Source organism: Rhyacophila brunnea, unplaced genomic scaffold (assembly GCF_057557595.1).
Source record: "Rhyacophila brunnea isolate RB1 unplaced genomic scaffold, BYU_Rbru_1.0 scaffold_10, whole genome shotgun sequence".
In the NCBI taxonomy this organism is placed as follows: Eukaryota; Metazoa; Arthropoda; class Insecta; order Trichoptera; family Rhyacophilidae; genus Rhyacophila; species Rhyacophila brunnea.
In genome coordinates this window covers 32,372,226-32,395,021 of record NW_028232752.1, presented here as the reverse complement: position 1 = coordinate 32,395,021, position 22,796 = coordinate 32,372,226, and the positions used below count along the sequence as shown (strand labels likewise).

Here is a 22,796-nt window from a genome sequence, read left to right as displayed (position 1 = left end):
ATTTATTTGATACAAGTATTATAAAATTTACGTAACTTGAATAATAATAAAATTATTCTTTAGTTTAAATTACGAGAATAGTTATTTTCGTACGTTTGTATCCACTTCTATAGGACTAACAATGGTTAGGTTACTATGTTTTTAAATATTTCTTTAGGGATAATATCTTTCAGCATTTCAGACATAGTATGCACTGTATAGGTAAAAAAATATTTAAAAAATAGGTTAACAAATACATTGCACGTATTTTATAAAAACAATGAAAGGAATTGCTAAAAAAGATCAATGATATATAATATCCTTTGTTACTGTCAAAAGTTGGTATTTGGATAACTTAAGTATTTAGAGTTAATAATGTATGCTTGCTAGAAAAATAATAAGGTCATTCAATATAATTATATTATAGAACATGCATATAAAGCACAGAGAAATTAACATAACATGATTTCGAGTGATTTATTTTGGCGGTACCCATGATGTTATTTTTATAAAATTCAGTGACATATTATTTTTATATTAAAATTATGTTTTCCAACTATGCATTCTTGGAAAAAAAACATTATATTAAAAACAATGTGTATTTTAGACGCAATAATCGGTAAAGAAGATGATTATTAATATTGATAATTTTCATTTAAAAGTATTTTATTTAATCAATATGTCTATTTTTATTATAAATTTTTACGTGTACGTATAAATACAATGAATATATTTATTAAATAATTCAGTTTTATATGAAAAAAAATGTACTTAAGTTGAAATCCTTTTTATTAATATCAAATCGAGCTTCAATATAAATATAGTGACACCATCAAAAAAACAGATTCTAAATAAATAAAAAGATTTCTAAATAAAAATATTATTTAAAGTACTATTTTTTCTCTGACTATTTTTCAATTGACTGGTCTTTAGGTGCTCATTGCCACGTGCTTCTGGCGAACTCAATCAGCAGGGCGGACCTGCGACAATTTAGTGAGTCATGAGTACCTAAGTACCACATGTATATGGAAAATTTTGTCTGGCAGTTGTTTTCTCGTATTTGTAGAAAATGATATAACGTGTTTTCTACATCTATTTGGCCAACGAATTTGATATTTTTATATCGTGTTCACAAAATACTGTTTACACGTTGGTTTGAGGGGCGAATAGTATTTGACAACGCCATATTCAAGTGGTGCAAAAAAAAAATGTTTGCTAGCACGGACGCAAACCAAAATATATGTAAGTATTTCAATGTCAATATAAATAAACGCTATTTAAAAATAAAAAATTAAGTTTCAAAGACTACGCATGTCACATGAAAACTGTGTTATTTGTTTTTCTTTGGACATGTTCATCTGGTGCATCGGTATTCTAACAAAATATAGTATTAATCAACTCCAAAATCAATAAACAAAGTGATAAAAATGCTGTATTATATTCAGACAGTTAACTATCCCGGGATGTAAATTGTCTGGCGTGATGTTTTTTTTAACAAGGCCGCTCATGACCGTTAATTGTTTTAGAACGGAATAGATTACGCAAATGACTATTAAGTATTGAGATGCAGCGATTTTGATTTACCACGACCTGTCAAATATCATTGAATAGTACGGCAATATATTTTGAAATTCATCATACTTGATTAGACATACAAAATAAATAATTTGATTAAAATCTCCAATTGGATGCCGTGTATTACGAATTATCGTGGAGCTTTAATACGGAATACTAATACGGAATTGCCCGAGTGATATCCATTTTATTTTGGATCAAAAGAAAAATAACGGAAACGTGCTACAACGTGTTAACAAGTTAGAATAGCGCTGCTATAGTAGTGAAAGTGTCGGCGTTGTGATTATTAATGTTCTCCTATGTAAATTAATATAATTTAAATAAAATATTTATTACAGAAAAGTGAGCTGAAAATCTAAACAACTCATTTGCGTCTGTGCTGTCTTCAGACACTCCAGTGTTTTATACTAACTCCAGTCAACCCTTCCACTGCCAACCACATGCTACGAATATTAATTTTCGGGCAAGTTTAACACCCCGCAGCAGCTAAAGACACAACAAACTGCCGGCGCGGAAATTATTACGCAGGACTCTGTTATTTTATTTTACGGCCGCTTTTTACGGCTCAGAATTTTAACGACACGTATAATTTATATTTTACCGTCGTCGTGCCGGTGTGTAAACTTTACTGTCTTAGTAAATCTCTGTAAAAAAAACAGTTGTTTTATACTCGCATTCTGACTTAGTTCGTCGATGCATTATTATAGTCTTTTGTATAAATTGTGCATGATATTACAGCTTCAATAGCGTCTGAGGGTAGTAAACACATAGGTGTGTGAATATTATAGTAGGGTACTAAAACTGTGTATATGTAAAATTGCAAACATACTGGTTTTAATTATTGTTAACATTGTAAATTAGGTCTGATAACTATTATACATTTTATGTTAAATAAAATTTGAACTCCTGATATGATATTAACGAAACAAATAATGAGGTATTCTTATGTAAGTATAACAAAACTTTACCAATATATGGGACCGACCATATATTTTGAATATGACAGGAAATACGTGTGAATATTTTAGATATCAAATTTAAATTAATAATTAGTTTTCATATAATAAATAATATACGAGTACCTACTCCGATAAAACAATAAATATTCATTGATACGCATATGACTTTTTCTTAGCTAATTTCATCGGTGTTGATTGACGTAAGATCATGGCATTCATATTAAATTCTCAATTTATTACATAATAATATGTTTTAGCTTTATATCATATTCAGGTATAACATAATATATTATAATCATGAATCAGGCAGTAGGTATATACTTTTATTATCAATGTATCCTATTATTTGTCACTACTCATATTTCATAATATACTACATACTTTACTGATTATAATTAATTATTCTATTCATTGTAACTCATTTTTAACTATGTTTTGTTACACGTTGTCCAATCAGTGCAATATGGAAATAAAAAAATATTTGATATTTACTAAACCTATCCTTACAGAACTTCTCCTTAATGCACCCGATAGGGGTTTGGCACATATTATAATGGAAACAATCAAAGGTTCTGTGCTGAAAGTATGGCTGTAATCCATTGATTACCAAACGGGTTCTGTAGAGTCCTGAGACCCCGCGTGAGGAAAATATCATGAAAATTGTAGATGGGTACTAAGATCTTGAAACTTTTTTGAAAAAAGGTTGAAAGTAAGATTGGAAGTGATTTGCATTTGAGCAATGGCATGCTTATTTGAAAATTTTTGATATTGCATCATAGTTATTATTCTTCTGAATGGTGTCCGAGAAGAGAATTTTTCTAACAGCTATATGGAGGAAGAAACTTGAGGAATTCAGTTGTTTTAACAACTATTTTAACATACTTTTTAATACTTAGGGAGGTTCCTACTACTTATTGTTTACTAGCCCTATTAATAGTGACATAAAATTCTGGTAGGCAGGTTGTGCTGTGTTAAGGGTAAGACATTTTAAGAGGACGGAAGATTAAGGAAGGAATATGAATAATACAATTTTTGAACGTAGATCACGTGAATATTAGAAATTTAGAATTTATCACCCTGGATCTTCACGTGTACCTATCATCCATGTAGGAGTTCTGAGAAATTAAAAAAAAAAGTCTGAATGATCCTGCTATATAAAAAAAGGTTGGGAATCAGTACAACCTCAACTTTCCGATGTCTTCTGCAGCAGTCGTATAAGATGAATAATATACCTCTTTCCTGCACGATAAAGAAGTTCGTCACCATTTGGCTAATAACTTTTAGTTATGATATCTTATTAAAATTGGTGAAAGTAATAAAATGAGTATTCAAGACAAGGGTACACTGGTACGGCCACACCACGACGCTCGAGTTTGTATATAAAAACAATAGTTTTTGGTGACAGATGGAATCACGAAAAGGCGGTTCACAACATCACAGATTCCGAGAAAAAACCCCACCCTGGAGCGATGCTACGTAGAGAAGTTATATTATAATACGTTAAGCATACATTTACAATATAGTCGTAGTCAGTTAAGTGAAACGGTTTAAATTAAATATTATAAATCATTATAGCCAGAAATCATTACCATAGTTCCGAGTTAACAATATAAGGTGAGATATATTAGATTTTAGATAATCTAAATATATATGCGATGCTGGTATGTAGGTACATACGAAATTGTTGGCCAAATCCGAAAACAGCTGTGAACGTCGGTCGTCTAGTAAACAATGTCGCATTCTATAATTTCTAGAAATGTGTATATAAAGTAACAGATTGTATAATATATTATTTTTAAGTAAGCAGTACGTATCAGTTTATTGTGATTACGTCTAGAAAATACATTTTTGGCCAATATAGTAAACAAATACAGAAACGCCTTTAATCCAATGAATTATAATATTACATGAATGTCAGCTAAAGAGAGATTAAAAGTACTTACACTTGTAATTAATAAAAATAATTGTTTACATAAGTCAAGGTAGCAATGGGTTGACTAAATAATAATTAGTTTCGATCTAATATTTGTATACAATTATAGCAACATATAACTTTTACTAACTTACTTCAACTACTTTTGTTTCAATATTAAAGTGTAAGACCAGCACAAGGTCATGACATTTCCGTCGGTAAAACACCCACGTATCTAGCTATGTTAATCCTGCATTACGCAGTTCGTTATATGCTTAGAGACTGAAATACAAAGAGGTGAAATAAATATGTTACAGCTATCTTTTGCTATACCTAATTATTATAACTTTAACTGAACCATCTAAACTAAATTAATTTATATGTTTACCTGAATAAAATCATTAAGTTTAATATCCGCAATGCGTTCAAGATAAAATGGACTCTATTTAAGTCAGGTAGGTAAGTAACAGTAAACTGCAGTATTTATATATATATATTTATTAATCCTGCCAAAATAACCAAAAGATATTTCTATATTCGGTTCCATTTTAGCGGTAACTCGAGTATCACTGGATGATTATATTAATTTTATGACCGCTCATCAAATCTTTTTGTCACCGTCGCGCCGTACAACAATTTTCATTACGCGTCAAATTAAGGCGATGTCTTTACCTACCAGAGGCACCTAGCGGGAAAATACGAAGCTTGCAATTTGAGACATTTTTTTCAAAACTCCAATAAAATTCAAACTTACAATAAAATTGTAAAATCATGTTATAAAATGTGAATTTGTCAAAGGACTCTATCTTATTATTACATACATTTTATGGTCATATTTATTATTAAAATTTAGTTTATTAATTACTATGCTGTACTAAATAGATTTTTGATTAATTTATAGTTTAAATATTTTTTTATATTTATTTTAAAAAACATCGATTTTTATAAAAATACAAATGTGTAGATAATATAAAAATATAAGAGTGTCGTTTTAAAATTTAGCAAATATAATATACATTTCTTTAGTTAGTATGGTTTCGTTTAATTTAATTTTAGTGTACTTAGATGTCTAGTATGAAAATAGGTGTAAATATCATGTTTTGAATTCGCCGCGCATATACGTGTGATCTAAGAACCGTCATTTTAATATCTACTGTCCGACAAGAAGATCTAGGCAATTACCGGAAGTCGCCAGTGCTATTGAAAGTAGGAGGAGTTTGTTAGTTCACGGTTTTAACACGTGGAAAACTCGTCGCTAACCGGAAGGCGCTATAATCGAAGTGCGGTTAAAAATGAGAGAAGCTTGTTTGTTCACAATTATAACACGTAGCCAAGAAGATCTTGTTGGACAGTACATATACAGTTTATTGAAATTTTCCTAAATAAAATTATTTTGTAATTAAAATAGATTTATAATGATATTATATACGTATATGCAAATCTATCATTATAATATGGAGCTCAATTTATATAATTTTTTTTAAATTATATGACAATTAATATATCTGTTTCTTAAACCACGGAAGTCCAGTTTTTACCGTTTCTGAGTTAAATATGCAGAAAATTTTCTTTTATTTCATTACACAAATGAATGAAACACTAAAGTCCATAAATAGTAAATTAACCGGTTAAGTGCCCAAAGCGTCTTTGGACGCCCTAATTACACCAATTCTTATGTTAATTACTATCAATTAACTAATTGCGGCATAGAAAGGATTAACCGATATAGCTAATTAAAAAATCACTGAAGTCCAATTCACTTTAGTGCATAAACAACGGGTGTCCTTTTTACGATGTTTATGCTCTAAACCATTATAATTCCATAAACACGGAAGACCAACAAACGTTAGGTAGGTACGTATTATCATAATTTTCGTTTTTCTTTGTAAAAATCCACACGCGCAGTCGGATTTCGACAAAATTTGGACAGTAGACGGGGGCTGACGTGGCAAAGTGCGTGGTTGGGGTCTCAAACTTCAGATTTAACCCGTTGCAACCCGGGGACAGTTTTACGGTTTTTGTGGAGAAAAATTCGCCGCGTACAAGGTCTTGAAACGCGGAAGTTAATGCTGCAACCCACATTTTTTATTGAAAATGTCGCTAGAATGTGTATATTTAAAAAATATTGGCGTTTATTTCAGCTTGATCGGAGGTCAAATGGCAAAGTTAGATTAGAAAAACTAATAACCGCCAGGTTGGCGTGGGCGACGTGTTACGCGTAGATCGGAATGCTTCACTCACGGACAATAATTGTATGTAGTGGCATCAGAGCTGGAGTGCGTGGTCGGAGTCCCGAATTTCAGTTTTAACCCGTTGCACCCCGGGGACGCATTTGAGCCGGAGTGCGTGGTCGGAATCTCGAATTTCAGTTTTAACCCATTGCACCCCGGGGACAGATTTATAATAATAAATAGAATTTGTACTACTTTTTTAGATATTTAAATGCAATAAATGTACAAAAAAATTAAAATCTAAAATATTATATATATTTTTTAATTCAATCCCTTGCACTCTGCGTAACTTCCGGGCAGCGCCGGGTGATACAGCTAGTTATACATAAACAAGTTTTACAAAAATGTTTGATTTATTCTTCAAAGAATATAACCACATGAATGAACCTAAAATTGTGGCTCTATCGCCATATAGGTACCTATTCAAAATGGATTCTCAATTAAATAAAATAAAAATTTAATTCCGGTTTGATTTGCCAAGCAATAACACCTGTGACGCCTGCGATAGCCCTAAGATGAGTCTTAAAGATGTCAATATTTCTTTTGAAGAAAAAGAAATTCAAAGACACCTTTTGGAAGACCATATACAGGAAGCAGCTGCAATTAAATAAGATTGATAAAACTCTTGCAACAGAAAAAATTACCAGTATGAAAGTAATAATGGCTGACTTGGAGAAGTGTTAACATACTCGATATAGTTTCCATATGAGAAAATTATGGACTCTGAATTTTACAATTTACGATGATGCAAGTGGTGAGTGAGATACAACACTGATGTGGATGGAATAAAAAGTGGAAGGGATGACAATAAGATTGGCTGCTGCTTGATGAAATGGGCATCTAGCAATATTTTAGCGAATATTGAAGAGCTGACGATTTGGTATGATAATTAATTGCCCTGGGAAAAATAGGAAAATCTTGATTGTTTTTTCATATACCTGGTTTCTAAAAACCATTCTTACGCTGAAAATCATAAATCACAAATTCCTATTACGAGGCCATACACACATGGAGATAGACACTGACCACTCTATAACAGAACGTCAAAAAATATGCTGAACGGTATGCAGATTGTTAGTCCATGGGATTGGGTTCAGTTTGTAGGGACATGTAAAAGAAACAAGGCTTTTAATGTTATTAATATGGAGTTAAATGATATAAACAATTATTGCTCTTTGTATGCATCATCTTCAGCTCCTTTTGTGGCTCGAAAAAATAATACTGATGGCATACCTTTTTTTCTTTTTTATTTATATCTTAAGATGGCGCTGGTTATCTACGTTATAAGACGAAGTTCTCCGATGAAGATTTCCAAACTGTGGACCTCCGACCTTCTCGCTCGCCGTAAAACGCCGCAAACTTTTTAAAAGCTGACAAATTTTCACCCGTAGATACCAAGTCGCAATGGCCGACCGGTCCAACTGAAGGTCGAACCGACTTGAGAAGCTCTTCCCTTTCAACCGACATAATATGAGGGCACTCCCAGAGGATTTGATTGGCATCCTGCAATTCGGCACATAAGCAAGTCGGAGATTTTATTAGGCCAAGAGCTTCGAGACAAAACCACCATGTCCGGTTAAGATCTGCAAACTATGAAACAATGGATATATCCAGAATTTCAACAATTTTATGATAGAATTCCACATAATTCCTCATCAGCTGATGTCCCGGAGAATGACCAGGAATAATTCTCATTGCGTTGATTTTTTTCTAGAGCAATAATAAATTTCAAGTAATCTTTTACTTATGTAAATTAAAAAATATTTAATTCCTTTTCATATTTAGACTTACTGAAATATTTTGTTTATTTATAATAAAATAATTATTAATAATATGATGCACAGGAAATAAAAATATTTTATACCTACCCATATGGACTTCCGTGTATTATCTATAGGTGAAGTATTAATTGTTTACTGGTACTTTTACATTATGTGTTAGAACATAAAACACGGAAGTCCATTAATTTATTAATTCTAAATAATTTGGTATTTCTATCTATGCTTTGGTCAAAAATAAATTTAATTATGAATAATACCGTTTACAGACCCTAATTACTATAGTTCTTTAAAAAGTTATAGAGTTTCAAACATTTAACCTACACTAAAATTACTTTCCTGAACAAAAGTCCAAACGTGACTTCCGTGGTTCATCCTCTAACGTGTTGATATGTATATTGACATATGTTTCAACCTATCATTAGAATGACAAAAATATATATTTTAAACTAAAACTAAACATTTGCAACTCTTAAATCGTGACAGAAAGAGAATGTTTAAATTAATATTTTCTCTCTTTCATACAACAAAGGCGTATTTTTATTTACTTTATTTATTTATTATTTTTATTTATTTCAGTAGATTTACTTAAATAAAATTAATATATTTAGTACTAGTATAAGTTTAGTATCAATTATTCCGAATAATTTTCAAAGTTCTACTGTGGATCACGTTAGTAATAATTTAGTCACATTAATCACGATAATGATGTATATTTTTAAAAAAAGTTTTGCACTGAGGCTCGCTACAGTTTTAATTATTGGCTTTCAACCCCTATGTTAGTTTGAACACGACTATAGAGTGTGGGCTCGAAATAAATAAACCTCGATGTAAGAGAAGTCAAGCAAGCATTTAAAAGACGGAGTCGTGTTTTTCAGGGAGTAGCTGCGACTAATTAAGTAATTATTTAATTTCAGAGGGGGAGATATTCCCTCCCCTGAAATACAACCACCTCAATATTTTACATTTACTGACACATAAAGACGGTAAAGTTTGAATCACATTTTTGGTCATTATTTATCAAGCGACGGTATTCTGTCGGGTTTGAAAGATTCTTCAAAGGAAATATTTTAACGTTTTGTCTTAGAATCGAAAGTTTCATATACCAAATACAAATTAATTATTCTGTAAACTAAAAGTGGTTATATTTATATAAAGTATTTGTGGCATATTAAGTATGAAATTAATGTACCTACTATGATTAATCGATAAAACCCCATCCGATGTTTTCATTCATTATTTAAACCGATATTTAAGAAAAACTATTTTTTATCACTTTTTCTTTATAAAATATACTGTAAAATATTTGGTCATGTGGCTAAAGCGTTCGCATATAGGGTCGTAGTCCCCAGGTTCAAATCCTGGGTCTGGCAAGTACACATCATATTGTGTTTCAATTTGTGTATGAGTCAGAGTATGGAACTAATAGTTTGAGCAAGTGGCTGACATCTATTTCTCGTAAAAACAAAATCTGTTAATACAAACCCCCAACCCTGTAGAGGCCCATATTGCGATCTTATTAGAATCGGATATGGTCGAAAAAAAAATGTTCAAGAAGATAAAATCAGCCATAATTATTATTAAATAAATGTGTTATATTTTAATTATTAGTACAATATCTTTCAATCGAAAATTGATAGTTTCCGTATTTAATGTGATTAATAAATTACAATGTTTACCTTTAGCCCTGGTTTCGTATTCCATCTGCATCTATCCAGGAACCTCGCACTGAAGACGATATCCACATCGCACATAAACAACAAAGATTCAACACTCTCCTCTCTTCCTGGCCACGCCTTTTCTGCGCCAACCCTCAAGCCCTTGCCCCTCGAGAACGTCTCGTTCAGAGCCAAAAGCCTCAAATTATTGGCACTTCCACCACTGTTCCTCGTCATTAAAACCCTGGACATAATGGCTCTCGCCTCCGAGAGTCCCTCTTCACCGAAATAAACTACAGTCAACAAGACCTTCCTATCATTCTTCAGACCTATTTTAACAAACTTATCCATGAAGCCTTGAAATGTTGTCGTCCTACCTGATAACGGTAAGATTATATGAATTAATTCTTTTTCTCTCGCTATTGGCAAAGTCTCTGTTCCTATATGCTGTATTGGCGCGAAAGGCCTCATTAGAGTTACTTTGGTATATCCATTAATGTTATGATTATAACTAGACATTTGAGAGACATGATGATGATCGACTGAGTTATGGCTATTATTTTTTACTATTTTAGTTCTAAAGTATAATTCGTACTGAGTACCAGTAGTAGGTTCTAGTCTATATAAACCTTCTAAAAAATCATCCAACATATATTTTACATTTTTATTACTACTTGATTGAGTCGTATTTTTATTAAGGGTATCTAATGCTTTCACCAGTGCTTCCAGTAAGTCTTTTCGTTTAAAACCGATTGGTTTTTCTACTACGCGTTTCCCTAGACCTAAATCTATAGGATATACTCTACTAAATGTGAAATGATTGAATGGTATCAGCTCGTATTCATTGTTAAGTGGAAGTCCTCTGAGGATTTCTGATGATGCGACTTGTCGTCTGATATATTGAGCGCATTCTCCGTTTCCCGGAGTCAATGACGTTGATGATGTGTTCAAATTGACATTGAAGCTTGAGGTGTCGGGGGGCAATGGTTGGGATATTAGATTGGCTGGTGCTCCGTTACCTGTAACAATATAAAAATATATTTTAGTACGAATTAAAAAAAAGGTATATTATTAAATAAAATTATTAAACAACAATACAGTTTTTTTCTGCCCAAAAGAGTATGTTATAAGCACCGATAATATATTTAAAATCAATTCTATAACCGTGTTTATTTACCATATGAATATGCTTTGATGTACATTAGTATCAAAATAAATATCTTGGGTCGTACTTGATCGTAAAATACGTACCTATTATCAATTAGCTATTACTCGAATCAAAATTATATCAATGGTTCCTGCCATTCCACGTAAACTAATATCAGCCCAATTATACACTGCCTACTACAATTAGCTGGTCAAATAGCTAATAGTTCTGTAAAAGAGAAAAAAAAAGTAATACAATATAAATTCTAACACAGATAAACTAGTGTCTATGATAACAGCGAATCTATTATCTTTATCAAAAATAAATTATCTCTATGAAACTGTATACTTAAAAAACTTGCATACAGTCACAAACTCTTTATGACAAGACATACACTTGAAAGAATAAAACACGAACAATGCAGTAACGAATTCAGAGAGTTACATTGACGTATATATACCTACTTATATAAGCTTTAGTAACTGAATATTTATCACCCCTTCTTGAACCGAGATGTGTCCCATTATATCAAAAAATAATAAATTGATGCAACGTCACATTTAATGGCGTACCTCGTTTATTGCTAGAGCTGCGATGCATAAAATAATATTCATGGAAGCAAAATATAACAGGAAACAAAATATAGCACTGTTTGGAGATCATTATAATGACATATGAAGTAAAAAAATCGGTGTGTGTACTTATGAACCCGCGTTAGAAGTTATACTTCTTTGGCGTAAAAAAACAACACTTGTGATTACTTTCTATTTTCACAGCTCTTTACAGATTACAGCTCTCAATTTCACTCTCTACTAATTGCCCCAAAAGAAGTATAACTTCAAAAATACGTTTTTTTAAATTTTAATATTAATTTTAAAACGTTAATTTTACATTTTTTATTGGCTCTGATATAAATCCGGTACGAATCTTAAACTGTATAAGGTCATATCAAACAAAATCATTCTTTAAAATCATTTGAATAAATATATTATTATAAGTAGGTAGGTAGGTATATGAATTTATCGAATCCACATCCTAAAAAATAACTTTTAATTATTATAATAACTACTTAGTAAAAAGTCATTGAAACGTTATTGTAGCAAAGTGCTTATATTATTAAATGTATTACATATTATTTTTTACACTGGCAGTCAGACAGAATAAATACTGAAGTTTTCTAATGAAGACATTTTTGTAAATTTTATGATATTTTAGATGTTTAAATTTATTTCGGGCTATAAACATGTTTCCAGAAGGATTCTATGATAACTAATTTTCTAAAACTGACACTGAACGTTTGCAACAAATCCAAGTCATGACAGAAAATCGGTCTTTTAAGTTAAACCTAACCGCTTCCCATCTCACAACATAATTTGCAAAATTAATTATCTTTCGGTGTTAAAACAGTACCATTCGACAGGTTTACATATATACAATAATTGATGACATGATTCAAACCATAAAAGTCAGTCGCCAATATTAACAAAATATATAAAGCTTTACTACTTTACTTTACTTTACTACTGTACTAAATATACATTCGCATGATTATTTGATAATTTAGTAGTAATTAGGTAAAGTGCAGGTGGCTAAATTGATAAAGTACATTGGCCAGAATACAGGTTCGAGTCCTGTCTGGCGCTTTATTTCAATTCAAGATTTTTCTGTAGTGTTTCCAAATTATGTAATTATTTATTAATCACACTATACTGTTAATATTGTACTATATAGAATAAACTACTACTGGTGAAATACACAAAAGAGTCACTCAAAATACTCTTACAAAATGCATAATGTAACGATGCTACAGTGTTTATACATATAGTAATATGTTCAAAACGTATAAGGCTTGTTCTAATAAAAGACAGTAGCGCTGGAATGTCTCGATACGAATAAGATTGTCTTCAAGCGGTTTAATATACCGTCGCGTTATATAACCCTCTTCAACTCTAGAACAGTATTTGTTCCATGGATAAGGGGTTTAAAAGATGCGGCCTGCAATGATACTTAAATATTACAAAGTTATTATAGTCTGTACTGTTAAGTGTGTATTTTATCTGCAGTGACGCCTTGGTGAAATTTTAATTTGAAGGATACATAATTGCGGAGTGAACCAAACCCACAAAACCTTGAACTCACACTAATTGACCTACAGATCACATCTTTAGTAGATATTAGGTGAAACTAAAAAACAATGTTTAAAATACGTAGTTAAATCAATATTTGTCTGAATGTGGAAAAATATACGTAAATATCATGGGTACTTTGTGTCACCTACCAAAATTGTGCTGGCATGGATTGATGCTCTATGAGTATGATTTTATGCGGGCGACTGTTGTTAAAGTTTTGGATATATCTATGTTGTCATTTATACCTTGTTCCCATTCGAATGAATTAATGAATTGTTATTTTTTTATACCAGAAAATTTATTGACTATACATAATTTGGAAAAGCTTCAAAACTATGTATATTAGAAAAATCCTCGGAAAAATCTGTGGAATTTGAAAAAAACATACAATCATATATTGCTGACCAAGAAAGTACTTTGGCAAATAAACTGCCAACCCAACTATCTTTTTTGTCAGTTTATTTAAATAAATATTAGAAATTTCCATAGATGACTACCATTTTTGTAATATAAGTCAAAATAAAAATTTTTACTCGCTTAATTATTTTATATTACATTAGGGGTATTTAAAATAAGTGTTGCAATGTCATTGTATTATGAAAACTAGTATTGTTTATTAAACTTACAAGAACTTTCGAAGCATATAATATAATTAGATATGTTAGAAAACATATCAATATAATATATTATATATGTGTAGATATTACGTATAAATATTTTTCGGTTTGATCGATCTAACGCTATTTGTTTTACATTGCCAGTCAATTTTAGTTAAAAATTTTGATGCACTGGAATATGTTCGGTTCACCAAATTCGCGGTTGTGTCATTCGCGAAGTACTTTAGTTTTATTTTTATGCTCAAATATTGGTCTCTAAAACAACTGTGACAATAACACACATACAGTCAAAATCACTTTATCTGAGAATATTCTGATAATATAGTGTGGATAAGATTATCGAAAATATTGAATTATTATTCACAACAAAACCTTTAAGCAAAACATTGCTAATACCTGCGGTTCGATTTGACGCGAGCTTATAAGAGCTTTCTAGTTATAAGGCCTAACACATTCTTAGTTACCTTTCCAGCGCTACACAATATTGTCCTATCCATCTACTAAAGTACCGAGGTATAGTACATACGCGTTCGGTAATACTGGTTAGATCACATTACATGGTGAGCTTAAAAGCTGTGGAAAAGCTGATGTGGTTAATTTTGACAAAATTAACTTAATATTGTTTTAAAAACTGATCCATGTTACATTACAGGAATAATTTTATACGTCGTATATTCTATAATATTCAATACCTTCAGTACTAGTTAGTAAAAAAAATATAATTTTAAAAGAAAATAACATAGTAACTTTATAACAAAAGTTTAGAATTATTCTAATGAAAAGACACTTAATTATCCATTACTAAATTTGTGTGATCCAAGTAAATTGTGAATGTCTACCGTTTTAATAATATTTTGCCAATAATTATGCAGTTGTCTTAAGCAGAAAAAAACTTCCCTTTAAATCGTATTAAAAAATAATTTGTTATACAAAATAAATCAATGATCCAAGTAACCGGAAAACTAAAAATTTAGGTATTTTTTATTAATGCATATATAATTACATCCCCTTCTAAGTCCCTTATTATAATAGGCCGTGAAAAAATAACAACCCTTAGAATTTAAATAAGTTAGAAATAACTTTAATCTTATATTGGACTAATTCAGCTAATGGTGATTATATTACTATTTAATTTATTTTATTTATAAATTCCGACATTTACAGTAATATTATATTCAGGCGAAAAACATACGCGTTGGCAAAATATAACCTTAATCCACTTCCCTGGGTCCCTGTCAAGCATGGCAGTTTGAGATTGCAAGGCAATAGATGTTGTACTATGTTGGGCTTTGTATATACGCCCCTCAATGCGGTTTGGTCGGATCTTTTATTAGAATTTGCTGTCGATGCTCTACGGCGCTACGACGCTCTACGTCGGGTCTACGATGCTACTATTTGTCTCGATGTTTCCTCACCGCAATTTATTTCGCCAAAGGATAATGGTACAGTGTTCGATCACCTCACTCATCAGTCAATACGTTTTGGTTATATAAATTCAACGGGTTATGGAAACATTAATTAGGATATCTTTGGGTTAGCGAACAGATATTTTATGTCCTGTTTTTACTGACTTATTATACAAAAAAGTCCCATCTGCATCATACATAATATATACTGTAACAAAAATGTACCCTAATAAGGATTTTGGAAAGATATTGCCCCATTCAATTACATAATAACGTCCAGTTTGTTTTCGATTTTCAATACACAAATATTAAAAATAGAATTTTCTAGCTTAACGAAGCGACCTGTGTTTGAATACCTCGCATTTATAATGAATCATGCCACGTTAAATCTGGTGTATATTCAGTACCGAATAAAAAAAAACATTTTTCATTAATATCATAATATTACATATGCATACTATATCTTCACACACCCACATTGGCTAATTGAGTAGAGCGGCCATCTTTGTATATATTAGAAGCTATGTGTCGCAGGATTGAGCCCAAGGTTTGTCAAAATAAATGCATATTATTTTTTCAATGTGCATTTGATCCAGTTAAAAGATCCATATTTTAAGTTACTCCATCTATACCCGGCATATATATGCAGCTGAAATTTGTTCAAGGACCTAATAGGTGGGGTAAATGGATGGAAAAGAATTTTAGTATACCGTGTTAAGATGCTTTCACCCGTTGTTTAAAACGTTTAAAGTCAATAATTGTGCTACAACAGATATCATTGATCTAGTGTCAATTTATATGGAATGCACTAAAAAAGGATGACAAACGAATCTGTTTTTTTAGATGTGCCCTACAGGTTTCAGATGAGACAGTTAAGAGTCTAAGCCAGTTCGAGACCAGTCATGGGGACTTCACAGCCAAGCTACGCAGTTTTCGTTTGATGGAACATGGGCCGGAATTCACACGCGGGTACGACCATCAATACGGTGAACACGTCATCTAGTACTGCTTGCTGATAGGATCCGACTGAGTGGAGTTATTTGCTATGCTGACTTGATATCCACCAATGCCAACTTTGATGAATTTTAAAAGTTTGTTGCGGAAGGACGAAATAATTCCGATCTCTCATTAGATTCATCACTTTCAACTCCTGACATATCTGTTTGTCTCAGTACAAGGGTATAGAGAACATTTAATGTCACCAAAGAGAAATGACGGCAGAGTCAGTCAAGATTTGTTTTTTATTTTTTAAACTTTTTCTTTGAGCACCAAGGTGCACGGTTGCTACTTTCAGAATTATTAATAACCATGTCCTTGTTTTTTCGTACAAGGTAGTTTTTAGTAATTTTGAATGATCAAAAACACCCAGGTTTTAAAAAAAAAACAGAAACATATTGTGTCCTCACCGGGAATCGATCCCAGAACTAAGCTAACTACTTATCGCTAAGAATAAAGGCAGTGTGACGCTCTACAGTAGCGTTTTATAAATGGTATACGTGGAAAAATTAATGTGCATATTTATTGATTTTTTTGTATACTTATTTTGATACATCCATTTAAATTATGGAGTTGTCAAGTATTGATACACAATTAAAAATTGTATTGTACAACCAAATAATTTTAAATAACAATATTATTGAAGTAAAATAGCGCGACTTTTTTTTTACTATTAAAGTAAATTTGTGATATATGTTTATCTCACTTATCTAGTCAACTCGCCTCGCCTTCAGGCTAGAGCGCTGTCAGCCCTCTCCTTGTGGGGGCCATGAACATATATACCGGGAATCGAATTAAGAACTTCAAGTATGATAAGGCAGTGCCTTACGCATTGGTCTAAGAGGGCTGCCATCTTTATCGACAAAACCTTGCGGTTGTTAATACAAATTTAAAGTCCGCAGAAAACTGACTTGATAAATAAATCCCTTCATTGTCAAAGTGAACAATTCTAAAAAGAGGGAGGGTATTAAGCCGTTTGGTGGGGTTCATCTCATTAAGACGAAATGTATCTTCTTAACTGTTCCACTTTGCGCGACCGAAAAATGTCCGATCCGCTTAGATAGCTACAAGATACCAGTTAATCCTCCAAAGCGACGCCCGTCTCCTGTTTTAACTTAATCTCTATCAATCCATTTATGTTTAAGGCAGATTTTAAACCAAAGTATTCTACTAGGCCGAAACCTGAACAGATTTAAATGAACAAAGCCACATTTTAAACTTATTATTTCAAATAGTGTTCAGTATTATTCGGCAGATGTAATTTATTACTGACAAGCTTTAAGCTTCTCATACCGGTGCGATAGATTCATCTTTCTATCCTTCAATATTTTTGTGGTTTTTAGAATATATATCCGTATACATAACTTTAAAAAGTCTCAATATAATATACATAAAAACATCTAATGGATTTAAGTTTTGTACTATTCCATTTGAGTCGTTTTTTGCGCCTCAGGTTTCGCCTTTCGATATCTTCAAGCAGTATGTACACTAGGCAAAGGCAAAAAAGGCAAATACAAACTGACAACGAATACAATTAACTTTAACTTATATAACAAATCAATACAATAAAGTAGGTAAAAACTTTATCACCTACCTATTAAGTCAAGGATAACAATAAAAAAATATATAAAAATAAATTATGAATAGTTGAAGTGTTTGTAAAAGAATCCCTACCTTATCAATTACAATTATACACTCGGTAAGCGTTTATAAATCGTCAAAACCTAATAATAGATCATTAGTAATTTTACATCTATGTAAAATCGTCCATTCTGGAAATAATGGTAACGTATTAGGAATTAATGGAGTTAACTAATGAGATATATTATTATCTATGATATCAGTCTTTAAAAGTTATAACTTAAACAATTAATATTCAATATTATTATTACATCATACCTACTTTATTTTTATTTTTACAATATTATTTTTTAAAATATAACAAATCCACAAATAATAACCAAATAAACCCACCTAATATAAATATGTTACGCCGAATGTACGAAATTGAATATTACATGAAATGGGGAAAATTTTGCCTAAATCATGAAAAATGTAAGCCCGTTGCCTTATTCATGAATTAGACAAAATATCTGGAGAGTGTGTGAATTCGGCAGTAATTTTTCTGCCTAGTTCATGTATTGGACAAATTAGATAGTAGCGCTACGGTTGTATTTTTTGCAACTAAACTAAATGTATCAAATGCTCATGCATTGGTCAAAATGTACATATATTATCTATGGTCAAAATAGATGATTGCGCTCCGGTGGTGTTTTTTGCAACTAATCAAACTAAACAAATGTGTCAAATGTCATTGATTATAATATTAAAATATACCAATCAATAACTACAATGACGTTCATATCCATTTACTATGCGCAAAAAAAATCTAGAACTATAATATGATAACGGAAAATTTTATTGAAAGGTATTTTCGCGATTTGATTCGTGCTTGGGTATCAATCGTGCAATGGTCGATTGAATATTTGTAATAGTTTGTTGACGCTTGATAGCTAACTTCAAAATGGACATTCAGTTGAATAATTTAATTCAGAATTACAAAACCTAACCTAACCTAACCTAATAATAATAATATTATATTATGTCCAATTATAAGTAATAAAACCATCCGTATTAAATTTACTTTTTCTTCTATCATGTCGACAGTTCAAGAATTCCATACCCTGGCGAATTCATGTATTCAGCAGAAAATTTACCTAATTCATGAATAAGGCAACAAGATTGACTATTACATGAATTAGCCAAAATTTTTCCCATTTCATGTAATAGTCAATTTCGCACATTCGGCGTAACACATATATTACATATATACACGTATACATACCTACACCCACATACACACATATACATGTTATATATCAATACCATTACACCATATAGTCTCACCCGGGTCGCAAAAAACGACTCAAATACAAAACTTAAATCCATTAGAATTCAAATTCAAATTAGATCGAGTACCTTCGGTCGATAGTATTAATATTATAAAAAACATCTGTAAAAAATTTGGACCGCATTATATTTCTACATGGCATAAGGCAAGCTGTAGATTTGTGCTGAAATCTTACCCGAATCTTACTCGAATCAAGATTTAGTTTATTTTTAATAAATATATGTTTTTCAAGCTTAATATAGATATATATTGTAGTTTATATATTTTCCGTATCCAACGCGTCGATCGCGATACGAATTAGCTGACCGCACCATGGCGCATTGGAATTAAGACGGGAAAATGTAAACGTCTACGTTGTAATATAATATGATTTCATAGAGGTTTTGAAGGGTAGCCATTAACTATTCACATATTTATTTCTTTAACCAACTTACATGGAAGTTGGTTATAAATTTACCACGTGTAAGCCCATGTGATCTCCTCGTATCGTTGATACGTATTGCATTACTCACATCTTACGTGTTACCGCAGGAGTGAGAGAAAGAGATTATTTAAATCCACAATTTTTATACTTAATCATAGGTTTCATTACCGTCGTGAAGTATGCTCTTTGAATAGTATGAGAATAGACGGGATCACGATACCTAAATAATATTATTCGGTTCTTGTTCGTTTAAGGGAAGCCAGCGGCCAAAAAATTTTGAAAATAGCCGATATACTGGATTATTTATTAGATTCCTTTAGATTAGGTTAGGTTAGGTTAGATTACATTAAGTTAGGTTTTCATTTTTGAATTGGTTATGAAAATTGGCGCGGTTCCCGTAACGCGACTTGTACCTATTATTGTTATCACCCCGTCTCTACAATATTACTTATTATTTTTATATGACAACTTTACAAAATATTTTTTTAATCTAATGAAACGGCAAATTAAATGAAATAACGTCAACGAAACATCTGGCCCGATTTTGTGTTAAAAATATCCTTTTGAATATTCTGATCTATACGTTTGACTATATAATTATTATTATCGCTTTGACGACGATGCTAACGCAAACTGGTTAACCTTACTAAAAGAGATATGCTACTCTCTCTTTTATATTATAACAATTATTATTTTTAAAAAATATTTTTTTTTGGCGGGAAAAAATATTTAGTGTTACAACCAAACTGACTAAAAAGATATTTTTTAAATACTGTTTAAAATAACGACTTTCAATTCGATCAATTGAACGTATATTAAGTTATAAGTGGCGTTACCAATATTATTGCTGTCGCTAGCAGTGTTTACATCACGCCTGTTGTAATGCACAGTACCTCTCAAACCATTCCATCTTACTTACCCAAAATACTCAAAATTATTGTACATTTATAATGTTTTCTAAATTGTTGTGTGTAATAATTATGATTGAAGATTATTCACGATAGTTCACGTCAGTCTGAGAGTAATTGAGGTTTATATAAGTTTAAAAAAGTATGAAGGGATAGTTTAATACAGTTTACACTAAAATATCATCGTCATCTACATGCATAATTATTTATTTTTCCCTATGCCAATGCAGTAAAAAATAAACAAAAAACCGGCATGTCACATTAGGCCAAAGTGTTTTACAACGAACCCAAAATTCGCGATTCTGCGCAGTAAAAGAAATGACGTCGCGACGCCCGGAAATAACATTATACTCTCCAATGCACACAGTGATTATAGAAATGACTTTGTAACAAGCTAGCATAATATCAACGATACAATGTTTTTACTATTTTTAAATGGAAAATTATCTATAATTTATTATTGTAACTGACTCAAAATTACGAAATGTCTCATTTTGTGTGTTTTTCTATACTAAACTGAGTAAAATACGTGAATGTTACGGAATTCTTGGGTGAAATCATTTCTACTTGAATAGTGCCCGTATTTATTGTATTCGCTCACAATGAAATTTATAGCCTATTTATATGCGCCAAATATCGTTATCGCTGGAATAAAAGGTTCTGTTTTGTGGTATTTCCAGGCTGTGATACTTTTTTTTCATTTCCGAACGGTGATCGCCGTTGTTATCGACTGTAAATTATTGATGTCTGTCATATTTTTTATGGTTCTATTTTACAAACATCATTTGTTTTTAACGGGTTTTGTTCATAACGATAATGAAACAACTGTTATTTAGCTACCCCGTGTATATATTTATTCATTATTTTAGTTTGACATTTTGGCAGTTATTAATGTAATTATACACGTATATTATATTTGAATGTAATTTTGAATCATAAATAACTTACAGAAGAATTGATGCATCACAGAAGTACCTATTTTTTATTTATATTAAACATACACCTTTTATATCGTCGTGATGGATGCTCTGTCACTATCGTATAGAATGGTAGTTCTCACGTGAAATTTAACTGTGGCCGCACCAAATTTCACTTTTGTTGTGATTGAAAAAATTAAAGCTAAATTTTATTTACTAAAAAAATTAATCAATTTTTTTTATAGACAAAGCCATTTTATAGAGACATTTGAAGATTTTAGTACATATATTAAAAATAATGCAAATGGAAATTCCTCAATACTTTTTTTTTCCAATGCGAGCCGCATGGCTGCTTTTAAGTTTACATCTGTCAATTGGCTTCGATATTTATTTTTTATGAAGTGCATTACACTGAATGATCTTTCACAGTATATGGTAGTAGGAAAAATTGACAAAATTAGTAAAGCAATTGTTGCCAATTCTTAAATCTACTTGATTCTTGGTCAACGTGTAACTTCGACTAAATATTTTCGACTGTGGTATTAATAAAATGGTTTTTAAGTACCTTCTTGGTCATGACTCATTTCCAATAATGCATTTTTAACGTTAGGCCAGTTAATTAAATTGAATACTGAAAATGATGTTGGTGGCCGCAGCATAATCCTCTGGTGGCCGCACATGAGAACCACTGGTATAAAACCTAAATCAGGTAAATTTAAAGCGTCCCAGTAAAATTAATATGAGGTAAGTAAAAAAATATTGGAAATATTCAAAAAATAAATATTATTCTAGCTGCCATAACAACTCCCTACGAGAGTAAATGTGGTGTGGTATGAGGTTTTCTATCTACTAATTAAAATATAATTGTTATAGAAGAAATTTCAAGTTTGAATTTAATATTACATAAAAGTGGAATATTTGTTAAAACATATTTTGTAAATAAGTTAATCACTTTTAGCTTGCCCACTTCACCAGCAATTTTGTAAGCTGATAATTCTCAGATTTATGCTGGCGAAAAAACTAAATTAAAATGTGTCATTAGTTGACCGAGAAAATACATTTCAAAAATCTTAGGTCGCCCAAGTTGTTCCGATATGTTTTAAAATTTATAGTAATCAACAAACATAAATAAATTAAAAAAAAAAAACCCATTCTGATATTCGAAAATAAATATGTATTGTTGATTGTATGCAAGTGACGATGGGTGAAGTGAAGATGGGATAGGTATTTTTTTATCTTGTATAAAATT

General features: G+C 31.2%; 1 protein-coding gene across 1 annotated transcript in view; it reads right to left on the bottom strand.

The window, feature by feature from the left end:
• Nucleotides 1–22,796, bottom strand: part of Csgalnact (Chondroitin sulfate N-acetylgalactosaminyltransferase) — a 294,143-nt gene that overhangs the window by 54,399 nt on the left and 216,948 nt on the right. The window contains exon 6 of the mRNA XM_085948893.1: nucleotides 10,114–11,111. Within this exon, the coding sequence (XP_085805019.1) occupies nucleotides 10,114–11,111 (998 nt within the window). The remainder of the gene's footprint in view (nucleotides 1–10,113; nucleotides 11,112–22,796) is intronic.